This window comes from Chaetodon auriga, chromosome 21 (assembly GCF_051107435.1).
Source record: "Chaetodon auriga isolate fChaAug3 chromosome 21, fChaAug3.hap1, whole genome shotgun sequence".
NCBI lineage: Eukaryota > Metazoa > Chordata > Actinopteri > Chaetodontiformes > Chaetodontidae > Chaetodon > Chaetodon auriga.
The window spans coordinates 2,350,970-2,365,774 of NC_135094.1; the positions used below are offsets into that span (position 1 = coordinate 2,350,970).

The following is a 14,805-nucleotide window of genomic DNA, read 5'->3' on the forward strand; positions in this document are numbered from 1 at the left end:
GAAAAAAAGGAGTTGTTGCAAATGGAAGTGGTTAGACTTGGTGAGTTGTTTTTTTTTTTTTTTTTTTGCACCACATTTGGATGGAAACTTGATTTAATGTCTTGTATTTCCTGCCGTTGAATCACATCAATTCCTCAGAACAGCAGCATTTTTGTCACCTTCCACCACATGGCTGAAGTGTGTGGTGTGAGCCACGGCCTCTAATGGCCATTCCACCCATGTGTGTTTTGCTTTAGTAGTAGCTGTTAGCAAGTTGCCCCCAACAAGCATCACAGAGTTTAATGGAACAACAAGCAGAAATGTTCTGCTACCTCATGTTCCTTCACTGCATGTGACTGGTTTTAAAGCTACTGGGGTTAAAGGGGGTTTATATGACTTTAAAACTATGAAGCAGGGCAGCGAATGCAAACACCCAGACCAGAGCCACATGTCACTCTGAACACGACTGACACATATGCATACTGAAACATGTGTGCACCCAAAACTGTGACATGGAATAAACGCAGACGGGGGGCTGAACTGGAAACATGCAACTCATTCAACCAAAATGTAATAAAGGCCACAGGAAGTGACAGGGAATGGCATCAGAGTAAAAACAGAACCTTCCACTGTGCAGACTTTCAGTTTATTGTGTTCTCGTAAGATCTAAAGGAAAAGTAAAAGCATCTTTGGACGCACTTTCTTTTTACTCGAACCAAAACTGAGGAGTCTGACAGCCTCGCTGACAGCTGGAAGCTGATGTATTCGTCCAGTTTGGACCAAGCGGCTGCCTTCCTGACTGGATGCTGCTTTAAGGTTCGTATGTTTTCGGTGCAGTAGAGGAGCTGCATTGTCTGTATGAGCAGCCACTGTGGCGCCAAACTCCACTTGGTCACCCTGCTGATCATCCCTCTCTTTGGGTGTGGTGTCTGTCAGTCGGTGATTAATTTGCTGCCAGAAGCTCTTGTTGTCATCATGTCTTCCTAAGACATTTGAACTATTGATCATCACCATCTTTGAACAAGGTGTTAGGACCACGTGTGAGTTTAGTGTCATGACTTTCTGAGAAGTAAGTGTTTGTGGGGACGAGGTGGGCGGTGTCGCACCTCCTGAAGCTGACAGCTCTGTGGTCGACAAATGTCTCCACGAGTATGCACACGTCATGTTACCTTGAGAAAGATAACTAGCCTTGTGGGAGCAGCGTTTATTTTTCCAGTGATTCAGAGTTAAATATCAGGTAGGTAGATAGATAGAAGAAAGATAAAAGCATGAAGGGGGCGTGTAAATCGGGCCTGCAGCTGGTTTGAGGATCTGTCTAGAGGTCTAAAGGTTGTGATCTTCCTAAAATGGATGCACGTAAAGGCTACAACAGTGCAAGCTTTTCACATTTCTGTACAGAACATCAATTTCCATTTTTCCCAGCAAGTATGTGCAGTATGTTGGACTTTGCAGTTGAGTTTGCAGCTTAGCAGGCAGGTTGAGGACATGATGAGTTGAACTGAGCTTAAGCTGTCACTTAGCTTTGTGTTCATGGTCAGCAGATTAAAATAAACCAAACTTCCTTCCTACTTTCCTTTCGCCGCACTTCTCATTCACAGTTGCATCATGTGGGATGTTTTTCTTGGGGCTTCACATGCAGATTGGATTATTTCTAACTTGCAGAGAGTTTCCCAGTAAAAATAACTCTTTTGGAAAGAAAATGCAGCCCGTGCTGCGTTTCTCAGTCCATTTCTAAAACAAACTTTTGTAAAAAATTTAGTGTTGTGCAACCAAAGAGCTGATAAGAGAGGAGGAGCTGCATTTTTCAGCAGTGTCCTTTTCAATGATATGTGCTTCATCAGTATCAGGTCAGACTCCTTTAGATCCACGTTTCACTGCTGTGTCTCAGCTAAGCAGATATGCTCCTGCTTTTTTACTTACATGCCGTTTTTGAGCGAAACATGAGTTTGAAAAGAAGCATGAAAAGCTCTGATCACCTTGAGACTTGAAGCGTGAGATGAGCTGAAAGGGATTTATTCTAAAGACTTCTAGCTCTTTATTCACAGGCTTTTCAAACTTGTCTTTCCTCTTTTCAGCAACTTACATCCTCTGAATGAAATCATGAACCACTTCCCCTTCTCTTTTTTAATCAATGCAAAGGGTCAATAACTGTCTGGGAGCACTTCAAGATTTCAAACTGACTGCAGCTCTCAGAGAGACCATTTTAAACCTGAGCTCGACCAGTTTTACTGGACGTACGCAGGCGTTTCCTTTGCTGTCACATATATATTCACACATTACCATGTTTGGAGCTGATATGAATGTGTTAATGTGTGAGCGCTGAGATCAGTGCCATCCCCACAGTCTTACTAATACATTCAGAAATGATGACTCAGGAGAAAAAAGTCATTTCATGTCAAGATACCAAGTGGGATTTCATGGATGTCCAAGATGCAGATGACCCTTGAGCCTTGCCCTCTTTAGTGTAGCTAGCTGATGTAAGCTAATGCTAATGCTTAAACTGTGAATCAGCTGAGGAGATCGTCTCCAGCTGACGTTTACATGTGACACATACTAGTTCGCCCCATAAAACCATACTGTACTACTGTAGGTAGTAAAATGCACAAACCCAGTCAACCCAAATGTGCAGTGAGGTCGAACTGGGAATGTGGTGGCAGCTCGAAGCCTTGTTTGTGGACACCAGCAGTTAATGAAGCCATGGCGCTGAAGGGAGAGGGCTTTTGGACCCGGGGGGGTTAAGTCAGCAGAACCCTGGATCAGTAGTTAGTCAGTAGTTGGTCAGTAGTTATTGGAAAGCCGGAATGACAGCAGCTTCTCTGCTTGTGAAAGCAAAACTTAGGTGCGGGAGGATATTGCACAGGTCATGGATATCTCCTCAAGGAGGGTCTGTCAAACTGTCCCTCGGCTCAGGGTGGGGACGCAGGGCCTTACCGGGCTGCTGTCCTGCTAACCTGGCTAACACACCCCGCATAGAGCAGGTAGACTCCAGGGAAGACATCCTTACTGTTTCCCTCTGATGAAGGTCAGTGAGGTGGTCCATGTAGTAAATCAGGGTCCACATGTAAATCAGTGCAGTTTCTGCAGGGCTACAGGTTCTGTGGTGAGGAGAGTTTAATCTGTGTTTGCTCGTCGATCGACATGCCAGCCTTCACCTGAGGTCATGAACCCTGGGTAGTGACTGAAAGTGATAGATGAAGGATATGAAAGTGGCTCAAAGAAGTTTATCTTCAGAGAAGTGTATTTTGGGTTCTTCCATCCATTGAGTTTGAGGTTTAGAGTCTCTGCTGGGTCCAGACACTCAAGTGTCTGAATCACAGTTTCTGTGTCTGAGGTATATCCACATCTCTCTGTTTGTTGAACTGTTGATCAAATCTGGAGTCAGAGGTGAAAAAATAACTTAAAAGGTTTGATGAGATATCAGATTCGCTCTCTTTTCGATCTGAAAATGAGTCCTGACATGTTGGCATCCAAGTCATTCATAGATTATTAGTCATAGTCAGACCACCAGAATGATGAATCCAGATTTACATCAAAGCTTTTGAAGAAATGTCATTTTACAGTGGAAAATATGTGGCTTCACGGTTTCCACATACCAGGAAAGACAATGTTTCCTTGAAACCGCTCAATTACTTCCTGCCCTTCATTCAACATCTGCTTTAAGTTGTAAAAAAACTGCAGAAAAGGAGAAGTAATTACTCCAAACACGACTGGGATGACTGGCTCATGTGCTCCACTAATCATGCCTCCGTTCCACAGAGCTTAATGTTGATGTCAGCATTCAGTGTCTTACTAATGCTTTCGGTACAAAAGGCATTATCGCTCACCAGAGCAGGCCTGATGCTGCGTCATGCTCATCAGACCTGTGTTTCACAGGATGTGATTAAATGATGGTCAGCTTCTCGCTCGCGACATACCAGCAAATCACTATAAGAGCCACATTTGAAGAAATACTGTCTGCGGCAGGTTAAATTGTGTAAATAGTGACAGGATGTGGTCAGTATGGCTGGTAGATACATTTCCTACACAGCAAATAAGAGTGTGCATCAGCATGTAAGACAGTATCTGTGTACTCTATTTTTTATTCAGTACGGAAAAGACAAGATTGACAGTGACAGTTTATATTAAATTAGTCTGATAAATCTGTCCCCCCTCAAGACCCTCACTAGCTTTTTTCAGAGCTCTTAACCGTGTCACATGGTCTTCACCAGCAGATGAGTTTTCTTGGATGTCTTGACATACAAGCTTGCTCATGATGACGGAGCAAACTTCAGCCGCCGATGAACATGGTGTGATGTAATTGAAAGCTATGAAAAAAATAAGTGGACCTTGATTTCCAGGGTCGGGAATGAACTTTATTTTCCCTCTTTGTCTCCTTTTGGACCTGAATTCTTTGTGGGTTTCGTGTGTTTTCTGAAGCTCACAAAAAGTTTTCATTCCAGATGACATGGTGGGCGTGAAGCAGCCGTAACGTTCACACACGCTGCTGCCGTCTTTTTCTCACTGCAGTTAGAGACCGGTACGTGCAAATGATAAGAATCAAAATGAAAAGGCTTGAACCGCAACAGCTGCATCCTTAGCAGCAATGCTGTCGCTGCAGACGACTTCAGTGATTCAGATAAAGATCTCAGACTGAGAGCGTGTTGTGATTGGCTGGTCCTGTGTTCCACGTGGATTGAATGGGCCCACCAAGGCCCAACCACAGCTTTGAGAACACTGCACACACCTTTTCAGTTGATATGATGAACGCGTTCGTGTCTCCTGATGAATTCAAGTCCAGTGTTCACCCTCTGTTAGCTCCGTTTGTAGCTCCGTGGGGGAGCTGCAGATTCACGTCATCATTCTCTGGAGTTTCATCACTACAGGCTTAATTATTTATTTTCAAGAATTAGCTAAAATATGGAATATTTTCCATATTTTTGATGAATTCACATTTTGATGAATTTCATGAGTCTTCCCTTTTGACATTTCAAGTGGAGAAGCCTGAAGAGACGTAATTCCTGCTGAGTGGAGGTTTCCCCACATTTTGGTGGGTTTTACATGCAGATACGTTAAATCCTTCGTGATTGAATGAGCCCATAAATTCAGTCGTTTGAACATTTTTCTCATGAAGTCATTTTCTCGAGATACATCGAAGTCACTGGTAATGATATATAACATGTACCAGATGCCAGATGGATGCTAAATGACTGAATGTCATGTGATGCACTGAGCTGTAGCTGCGTTCTGTGGCCTTTGTGGGATTTGGCTCTTCTGAATTTTAACATCTAAAACATGTTTTTTTACTTTGGCTGTAATCGAAGCAGCAGGTTGCTCGCGTTGCTTTCACAGTTTCAGAGTGATATATGAAGAGCGAGGAGGAAGAGGAGTTTTGTTTGAGCCTTGTTTGTACAGTCTCTGTTGACCGTGTCGTTCTAAATGTTACCTGCAAAAAATATGAATATTAATTCATCCAGCTGGTTTGACCTGAAATGTTTTCACTCCGAGCCTGTGATGTGTTTATGTATGAGCCCGGTGACTCTTTGGCTCCCCCTGCTGGTGAAAATAGAGATGGCGTCCTGTGACAGCACCGTGTTTAAAGTCTCTTTGGACTGTTCTCCGTTCCTGTGGAGATTTCATGGCTTGTGGTGGATTTAGTGCTTGTTTCCAGTGGCTGTAAAAGGTTATTGATTAGAGTTCTGGGTTGACAACAAATGTTGATGTGAAGCGACTGCCTTTTTGAACATCACGATTTGGGTTTTGGCCAAAAACACTGCTTCCTCTTTCTTGTCGCTTTGCTGCTCCATCTGTCCCATCACCATGATAAGGTGTTCTGTGGGTTCTCTGAAGAGGCGTCAGCATGAGACTGTTGTGAGGATGCAGAAGGTTTTTCTTTAATCTCAGATCGTGATTACAGATAAACTGACGGGAGTGACATGTGATTTCATGTTTCTGCGTCGTATTGCTTCACAATGCACTGTGTCCTATGTTTTTTTTCTATTGAACCTGAAAGACCTTCATCATTATACTGTATGTACACGTGTTATAACTTAAGAGTAGAACAATAGCACAGCAAAAATTTATTGGCATTGCATTAAAACCTCTACTTCCAAATCCCTTAACCCTGTGTCCGTCACAAAGTCCTCATGCTGCACTGTGTGTACCTCCCTGCAGTAAACTTATGAGAATCAGTTTTATTTAAGGTATCATGAGGCCACAGAGCAGCCTGTCAAATGTCCAAAGTCCTGAATCTCAACACAAAAATCTGTAATCAACTGTGGAGAGCACATCTGATCACCGCCTGATTAAAAAGGTAGATGCTGGAAACAATATTTCCCAGCAGTCACTTCATATAAACCAGGAAGTCATTACAAAAAATGGAATCGTTGAATAACCAGGAAATAACTGTAAATAAACCATATCTGCACATGTTTAGAACAGAACACTGATGGATGTAGAATCACATTTTCTCACCCATGTGACTCATGTGGATGCCTCCAGCAGGAGTGATCTGCATGCAGGATATTTAAACCTGCACTTCCTTTTTTCCCCTCTTGGAGGCGCAAACAAGTTGTGAACACATTGACAGATCGTCACCTTTTCAGTTGTTATGGTGAACTTGTTTTCTCACCCAGCGGTTAATGGAGCAACATCATCATTCATGCAGTCATTCATTTAGTTTCAGGCCGCCTGATGTCCAATATTCACTGTCTGTCTGCTGTTTTTGGTCTCTGTCGACTCCTGAGGTAAAATATCTGACGGACAGGCTGCGTCTGTCTGCTTCCTGTCACACTGTCACACAGCTCTTTTTATGAATTATCATAAAAATGTAGATTATTCTTGAATATTCTTGTAAATGATGTCAAATTACTGGCTTTTGTTTTATTCGAGCGGAGTTATGAGATAATGCAGAGTAAGGAAGGGAACACCCCGAAGCTTCAGTGCTTCGCTTAATGACACCAGTAAGAAAACGTGTGTGTCTGAGTAAGTGCAAACACACACACTCAGATGCATTCAGAGCAGATGTGGTCACTGAGGTCCAGACAGCTGAGAAAACCCCTCACTGACTGTTATTCATCAATTCCATTCATGTTTCCATTTTTATTGCACATACTCAGCACAGAAATCCCCATTCATGAAGTGCCAGTACTGCACAATACCACTGCACGAGACCTTAAACAAACGAGGTTCAGCCACATTTAAAAGCCTTTTAATAGCATTTCTGTTTGTTTCCAGGTTCATTTCCAAAAAAGAAAAACTCTGCCATCACTGTTTTTACAGCTTTTATATAAAAAATGCTATAAAAATGCTGTTTAAAATGTAAAGCTGTGTGAAGTCATGCAGAAAAACTAGATGCCATTTAAAAGCAATAAGAAGTAAATCAGCAGAAATTGTTCCCAGCAGCTGCTCTGCTTAATTGTTTTTGCTATTCCACATCATCTTCATCCAGGACCACAAATCTTCCATCGATCAGCAGCTCTGGAGGACAGTTTATTTCTCCCTGAGGTGCAGAAAATGAAGAAGGAGGGAAGGGAATGTGCAGAAAGACGTGAATTTCATGATATCCTCGTGAATTTGTCGTAGTGGTCACTTGTGCTGTTTGACTGTTTTAAAGCACTCGTCATCAAAATGACTCAAAATTTCCACCTCACCAGCTTCCGTCTTTTGTGCCACCTGTGCGTTCAGGCCGGCAGTTCTGCTGCTGTGGCTCAGTCACAACTTTCTTACCCAAAATTCTTCAAACATACAAACAATAATCAGATGGTCTCCACTTTGAGAACAGTACTGACCTTCTGAGGTGACTAGCTAGTGGTACAGATTACTTCCTGATGCTTGCTGAGTGGTCTCGTGTGGCAGTTAGTTCTTACACTTGAGTGTTATTCAAGAGGAAGCCTAACTATACTTGAGTTAATACAACATTAGTTACTCTGGTTTCAGATGCACGGCTCTTCAGATGGAGTATTTTATTTGGTATTACTTTATTTCACAGCTCTGTAGCTCGCTGATGATTTCAAAGTGCTGTGTAATTTAGTATTACTCATATGGAAAAATTGAGATTGTTGAGAGGTTTCAGTGTTTCGTTGTGTTCTCAATCATAGCTCATGAACATTCACACTGACGTTCTTCAGAGCTCCTGACTGTAACACACCACCTTCATCCATCCAAACTGTGTGACTGAGCCCAGTTTGAATTCCCAGTTCTTACCTTGCTGAGACGTTTTTTGAGCCACGGGGAAGTTCCTTTCACACAGACCTTTTTGTTGCTGCTGGTTATAATCCTAGAAATAGAAAACAGGGGAATCAAACAGTTAGACGTTTTCGTTTTTGACTGAATGTTTTGTCGTTTGGCTGATGTTTATTTCTAGAACTGTCATCAAACATCGGTCCCACCGTGGCTCTTCTGAATGAGGGTCAAATCAGACCTGAATGAAGCTCAAGTATCCAGTAATACAGCACGTCCTGAAATAAGCCTGATTTATTGTGGGAATAACAGCTTATTTCCATTTCAGGATGCAGAGCGCAGTGAAGGCAGACATGGCAGAGGTCGTCGCTGAGCGGGGTTCTGGTATCCTGAGGTAAGTCTCGGCTAGTTTTTCAGCACATTACGGGCATGACATTAGAGAGGCGAGTGCAGAGGTTTATGTCAGACTTCTGTGTGTTTACAGACGTTTTCAAAGAGCCGTACTCACACAAAGGCGTGGTAAGAGCAGTCGCTCCGCGGTTTCTGTTCGAAACACTGCTGGACGTCTTGAATCTCTTTAGATCGGCCTCCTCTGCAGCAGGGTAGACCGAGTATCATTGAATCGACTGGACCAGACGATTACAGACGGAGAGATTCTGTCATTATTCAGACATACGTTCATCAACATGGACTCACTCACTGTCATGTTTTTTTGTTTTCTCTTCTTCTTTATTTGTCATCAGGTTTATTTTAGAAAGAATTGAAAGCTTCCGAATCTGCCCGCTTGTATGTTAAAGACAATGTTCTGGACATATTTTCCAAAAATTATTGTTTATGAATTTTCCCAAATGTAAATGAAAAAACTGCAAAACATGACAGCAACAATACAATATGTGAGTATATTATCAACATCATACAGCACATGGCACAAACACAGTATAACCATCAAATGATAGTAAAAAGTTAATAGTAGCTCAGTGGAACAGCAGTCGATCCGATGGTCGGTTCATCGTTCGTGTTCTTCATATAATTTAAAACAACATCATACTTCACGCTTTTACTCTGCAATCAAAACACTGCAAATTCAATAAATGAAGAGCTGAACCTTGCGATGCAGCGAAGAGCATCAGGGCGAGCAGACAGGTCCAGCAGCTGGCAGAGAGACTCGCCCACATCTTCAAAGTGACCGGATCTCAGCTACGAAGTGCTCGACGAAGGCTGAACCGGGGAGGTGTGAGCTTATGTACTGCAGCTTCACGCAGGAAGAGGAACCGCTGATGTCATGAGCAGTGTTCCTGGGGGGACTCAGCCCCACCTCAACGCAACCCCAGAACATCGTGGAGTTTGTCGACCATGTCCATATATGTTCAGGTTTGTTGTTTATCTCGCACCAGAGATCACCAGCATGATAATACACACGATAAACCAGAAAAAAAAGCATTTGAACGCCTCATCCGTTGTAGTTCAACGGTGAACTTCCTGTTTCTAAATGACAATGACCCTGTGCACCAGGCAGCTCCATAAAGAAATGGTTTTCCCAGCTCGGTGTGGAAGAACTTGACTGGCCTGCACAGGTAACCCCATCCAAACCTCGACATCGACCGCAAGCCGGACCTCGTCACCCAGTGTCGGACCCCATGTCTCCACCTGCAGTCCAGTTTTAAGAGTGGGGGCTGATGTAGCAGATTAATGTCCACTGTGTCTGAATGTCATGTTCAGCTGTCACACATGGGCCTGATGTCCCAGTGTCCACATACTTTTGGCCATTTAATGTATTGTTTATTAAATTACCAGAAGCCGCATTAGTTAGGATTGTGGGTAATATGTTCATCCACAATCTGACTGAATTATTGCATTTACTTTTGTTATTTTAAATGTGACACTGAGTCAGAGGAGAAATCCACACGGACGTCAGACATGTAGAAAAACAAGAGTCAGTCACATTTAAGTCAGTTCAACAGGCTTTACTTTTGGTTCCAGATTCAAAAAAAATCAACAGTGCCGTTACAGGTAATGACAGCTTTACAAAATAATGCCACAAAATTCAGTTTTCATAGCTTTATAAAATCTAATACAAAAATAACTTCTTTTTAAATAGACATTTGTGTAAAAGGAATAAATAGTAAATCAGCAGAAAGTGTTCTGAGTAGCTGCCTCGCTGGGACGTTTCCATCACACCTCTTCAAGCTCCAGGACTGCGTGTATTAACGCCAAATCAGGAGGACAGTCCAGTTGTCCCTGTTTGGACAAGGAGATGGAAAAGTTAAAGCAGAGAACAGGAAATGAGGGACGGAGAGGATGGCTTCTATTTAAACACTTAGACACTTAAAGAAGTACCACAGTGTGAAAATACTGTGATAATACAGAAGAAACGAGCAGCTTGACAAAAGTTTAGTTTAAAACAAATTTCATTGTCCAGACGTGTAAATTCAGCACAATACGATGAAGCAGGACTTTAGCTACTCTGGTTTTTAACACATGAACCCAGACTTGATTTTGTCTGACTGACTGAGCTCACGTCTGAGTCTCACCTTCTCTATCTTGTCTTTGAGCCACGCTGCAGCTGGATTGATGCACCATTGTTTGTTCCTCTTGGATATGACCCTGCAAACAGACACAGAACAATCATTTTCACAGCCCGTATTTCCTCTGGTGATGAAGCCAGCGGTGGTAGGACAGGTCTGAAGCGTGGCGTGCTTACAGGAAGGCGTGCTTGTTGCAGCCCTCTCGTGGCGTCTGCTCGTAACACGCTTTGACTCGCGGAATCCTCCTGGAGCTGACAGCGCGACAGCAGGGTAGACCCACAACTGGATCGTAGGAATCCACTGCAACACCAGAGAGGAAGCACTCATTATTCAGCATCACGTCTCTGGATATTCAGTCATCCATAAAGGCAGAGCGACCTGTTACACACTGGGAGGCACCCATGAAGTATTATCACTCCGAGACACTTCAGCTAAAGTTCCCCCTGAATCACTGCTTGAGCTGCTTTCTGATGCCTGAATCAGATCATCTTATTGTGGCTGCATTATCTTCAACTTCAGTTCAGCAGCTTCTGCAGATGAAAACCATCTGATGGTGTTTTGACCGTCAGAGGCCTGAATTATGGTCCAGCTAAGAGGAGCTGGATTAAATGATGCTGTGTCTGTCAGTTTCCAGCATTTTCTAAAAGTGTGAGATAACATTGCTCCTCATAAAGCATCACAGATCTAATCTTTAAGATCGTCTAATCGAGCTGGAGTCTGCACACGTTTCTCAACAGTCAGCGACGCGAGCTCAGGTTTACCTTGAGATGCACAGAAGAGCATCACCACAGCCAGGACGAGCAGCCACATCCAGCAGCTGGCAGAGCGAGTCGGCCACATCTTCAAACGCTGCACGGCACCAAAACTGACCGGACCTCAGCTGTCAACGGCTTCGCTGTTCAGTTACTAACTGCTCGACTCGACACAGTCCAATGATGAATGAAGCAGAGAGGTGCGATCTTATATACTGCAGCTTCGCCCGAAAAGAGGAAGCGCTGCTGTCATGAGCAGTGTTGCTAGGATGGAAATAACCGTGCTGTGATGACAAGACGGGGACAGAGACTCACACATAGGTAGTGGAGTCTGTCCATAATGTCCATATATGTCCAGGTTCCGTGTTTATTGTAGCAGGATTCATCTTCTTCAGTGGTGATGCTGCTGTTACCTGACACATTTCACCGATTCTCGAGTCCAAACTCAACTGCGGCGACTCACACAGCCTAATTACATAGACTGTAGGGCCAAATCAGTGCACCTTCGTCCACATACTTTTGTCTACTTCTGATCTGGGGTTGTTTTTTCGTGTTTTGGGCCCTTCAGATCCAGCGAGTACAACTTCAGTGAGTTCAAAACCAGAATGATAGCAAGAAATGTTTTAGTGCGATCCGGACAGTAGCTCTCTGACAGACGCTCACAGATGAAGTTGAAGTCGTTCAAACATTGTAGGTAGAGATGCTCGTGCTCGTGAATGACTCAAAGACATTAAGAATAAAGAATAAAGAGCTCATACACCAGGTCAGATTGATACTCATATTTCTGTCTCCTCACAGTGGTCATGCATTTCTTTTTGCCCCAAATGATGCAGCCATGAATATTTCAGTAGCAGAAAATCATTTAAATTGGTGATTTTCTTTAAATGTTGAATGTTTCTTTGAACTTTCTTTTCCACAATCTTTCAGTTCAGCCTGTTGGCTGCTGCTGCTGCTGCTGCTGCTGCTGATGATGATGAGACGACTGAAGCCATTACATCCTCCTCCAGCGTGGTGCAGGTGAGAGAGTGTCACATTCACTGTCCCCACCATCCCTTTTGTGAAACCTCAGAGCCCATCGCGATCGTCCGATGGCAGTTTATCGTCTGGGGACAACATCCAGTGTCTCATCATTCAAACTGATATTGAATATTTATACATGGCCTTTGGTTATGTTGCAGTTTTCACTGTTTGACTTTGCTGAGGGGAAATAAAAAAGAGATTGTTAACATTTATGCCTTTCAAGAAGTTAAAATGTGATGTTTTTTGAGCAATCAAATCCGAGAGTAATCTATTCCAGCTCAGGTGATTGGGTGCCCAGTGCTCGTTGTCAGACTCACTGCAGGGTTTGACAACACCAGCTTCAGAGAACACACCAGACAAATGTCATTTCAGCTGTTAAAAATATACAGAATTATATATTTTAATCATAATTAAATAAGCTGTCGTTACCTAAATGATTATGTTAATTATCTCGGTGGGCAGGACATCAGAGCAGCTCCACTTTTCTTGGCATTTGGTGTGAACAAGAAAAGGGGAATCACTCAAAGTCACAGACCTTCTCAGAGACGCACGATGAATAATCCTCATAGACTGACAGACCAGCTATTCTTAGCACCCGCAGTTACCATAATAACCTCAAAAACAGTCATGTTGGCGTGAGACGCTGCTGAAAACCATAAAAGAGGCATTGCTCACATGCATGGAATGCATCTGCATCCGAAGTACTCAAACTGCATTTCAGTGCCTTTAAACTCGCAGTATGTCACAGAGTGTGTGACAAAGGTCGACTGACTGGCTTTTTCCACATCTCATGGTCTTCACCGGCACATGGCATTGGCTGTCACAGTTTGTTACAGAGCTTTGAAATGTGTGCGAGTTTTTCTGCTATCAAAACTCACACGATAATACATAAAAATCCATGTTTCTGATGGCAGTTTTAAACATGTCCTCGAAGATCTTTTAGCATGTGTGTGCTGCTGTGTGATTAGAGTGATTTCATACCACCACTGGTAATTTGAACTCCCATAACTTTATTTAAAGTTCTGCTCAGGATGCCACTTATGTCCAGTGGCTGCAAGAAAAGTGACCAAAACGCAGCTCTTAAAGTTCGTGCTTTGATTACATTTTAAATTTCACGTGGGGAAAAAATGAAAAAGCTGCGTGCTGCCATCAGCCAGAAAAATCATCAGAGTCTGGATTTTATGAGTCCTGACCGTCACTGCAGAGTCTGAGTCGCTTCAAAAACTTCGTTAGTGCTGCTGGGATTTTTTTTAACTGCAAAATTGATCTAATTAATTAACTCAGTGTGATTAAATTAAACAAAATTAGGAGCATGTACATTGAGAATGTCGATTTTTATTGAAAGTAGGGCTACAAACTGCTGGTTCTTTTTATTATCAATTAATCTGATGGTTATTTTCTGGGTTGATCAATTAACAATTTGCACTTTCTCCAAGCCCACGTTCGTGCCTTCAGTTTGCTTGTTTTGTCCAGCCAACAGTCAAAAACCTATTTTATTTACTGTCACGTGTAACGATGAAAAGCAAGTTTGAAAAGCGGAAACTACAGAATATTTAGCTTTTTTGTTTTAGAAATGACTGAAACTATTAATTGGTTGATTGTCGTTCACTCGATTAATTAACCGACTTATCGTTGCAGCTGTAATTGAATGCAAAAACAACAGGGAGTTGAAAATGTGAGGTATTTTTATTCCTCAAATACAACCTCAAAGTGGAAAGTCCCCACTGGTCAGCAGCCTCAAGTCTCCATGTGTGACCAGTCAAAGAAAACAAAAAAGAGGAAGAAAAGGGGAGATAAGGGCGAGGCGGGCGCATTGATCGATGCTATCAGTGTTTGCATCATACTGGTGTGTCACCTTCCCTCTCTGCATGTCTTTCAATGGGTGTGTGGCTGTTTGACAGAGAAACAGAAGTTGCCAAGGAGTTTATTTTTCTGCCTCCTTTCTTCACCCTGCCGCCACCAAATTATCACCACCGACAGGGACAAACAGGACTGTGCCACTGAAGACATCAGGGTCACGTCTTCTGTCGTTTTCCTGGAAGTGTGAAGAGTTTATAAGAGTTTACATTATATGATTATACACATATACATGAGACGTGCTGTGTTTTAAGGCTGAATCTGATTTTTTCAGACACAAATTAACTTTAGTATTTTCACCCAGAACAGGTTGTTTTCACGCACCGTCACGTGGCTCTTTTGTTGTTGTGGCGCGAGCTGCAGGTGGTTGGTCAGAAGTGATTTTCTGCATAGGAAACACTGTAACACACACTCAGAATGCCAAAGGAAGGAATCGATAAGACGCACCATACTGTGATTTCTTTAAGTACGCAGAGTATTTTACTAGTGTGAACTCAAACGCAGCACTGAAAACA

At 42.8% G+C, this 14,805-nt stretch overlaps 1 protein-coding gene across 1 annotated transcript; it reads right to left on the bottom strand.

Annotated features, from left to right (window-relative positions):
• Nucleotides 1-7,290: 7,290 nt before the first annotated feature.
• On the bottom strand, nt 7,291-9,340 carry LOC143339697 (uncharacterized). Its single transcript, XM_076761076.1, has 4 exons — nt 9,242-9,340; nt 8,645-8,762; nt 8,161-8,233; nt 7,291-7,456 (listed from the first exon to the last, which is right to left on the bottom strand). The coding sequence occupies exons 1-4, from the start codon at nt 9,309-9,311 to the stop codon at nt 7,382-7,384; spliced, it is 336 nt and encodes a 111-aa protein (XP_076617191.1). The 5' UTR covers nt 9,312-9,340; the 3' UTR covers nt 7,291-7,381.
• Nucleotides 9,341-14,805: the final 5,465 nt, after the last annotated feature.

Coding starts and splice junctions, on each gene's coding strand:
- LOC143339697 (XM_076761076.1), bottom strand. CDS start 9,311: ATGTGGGCGAGTCTCTCTGCCAGCTGCTGGACCTGTCTGCTCGCCCTG. Junction 8,763..9,241: donor GCTCTTCGCTGCATCGCAAG/GTTCAGCTCTTC, acceptor CGTCTGGTCCAG/TCGATTCAATGATACTCGGT. Junction 7,457..8,160: donor TCAAAAAACGTCTCAGCAAG/GTAAGAACTGGG, acceptor TCTGCACCTCAG/GGAGAAATAAACTGTCCTCC.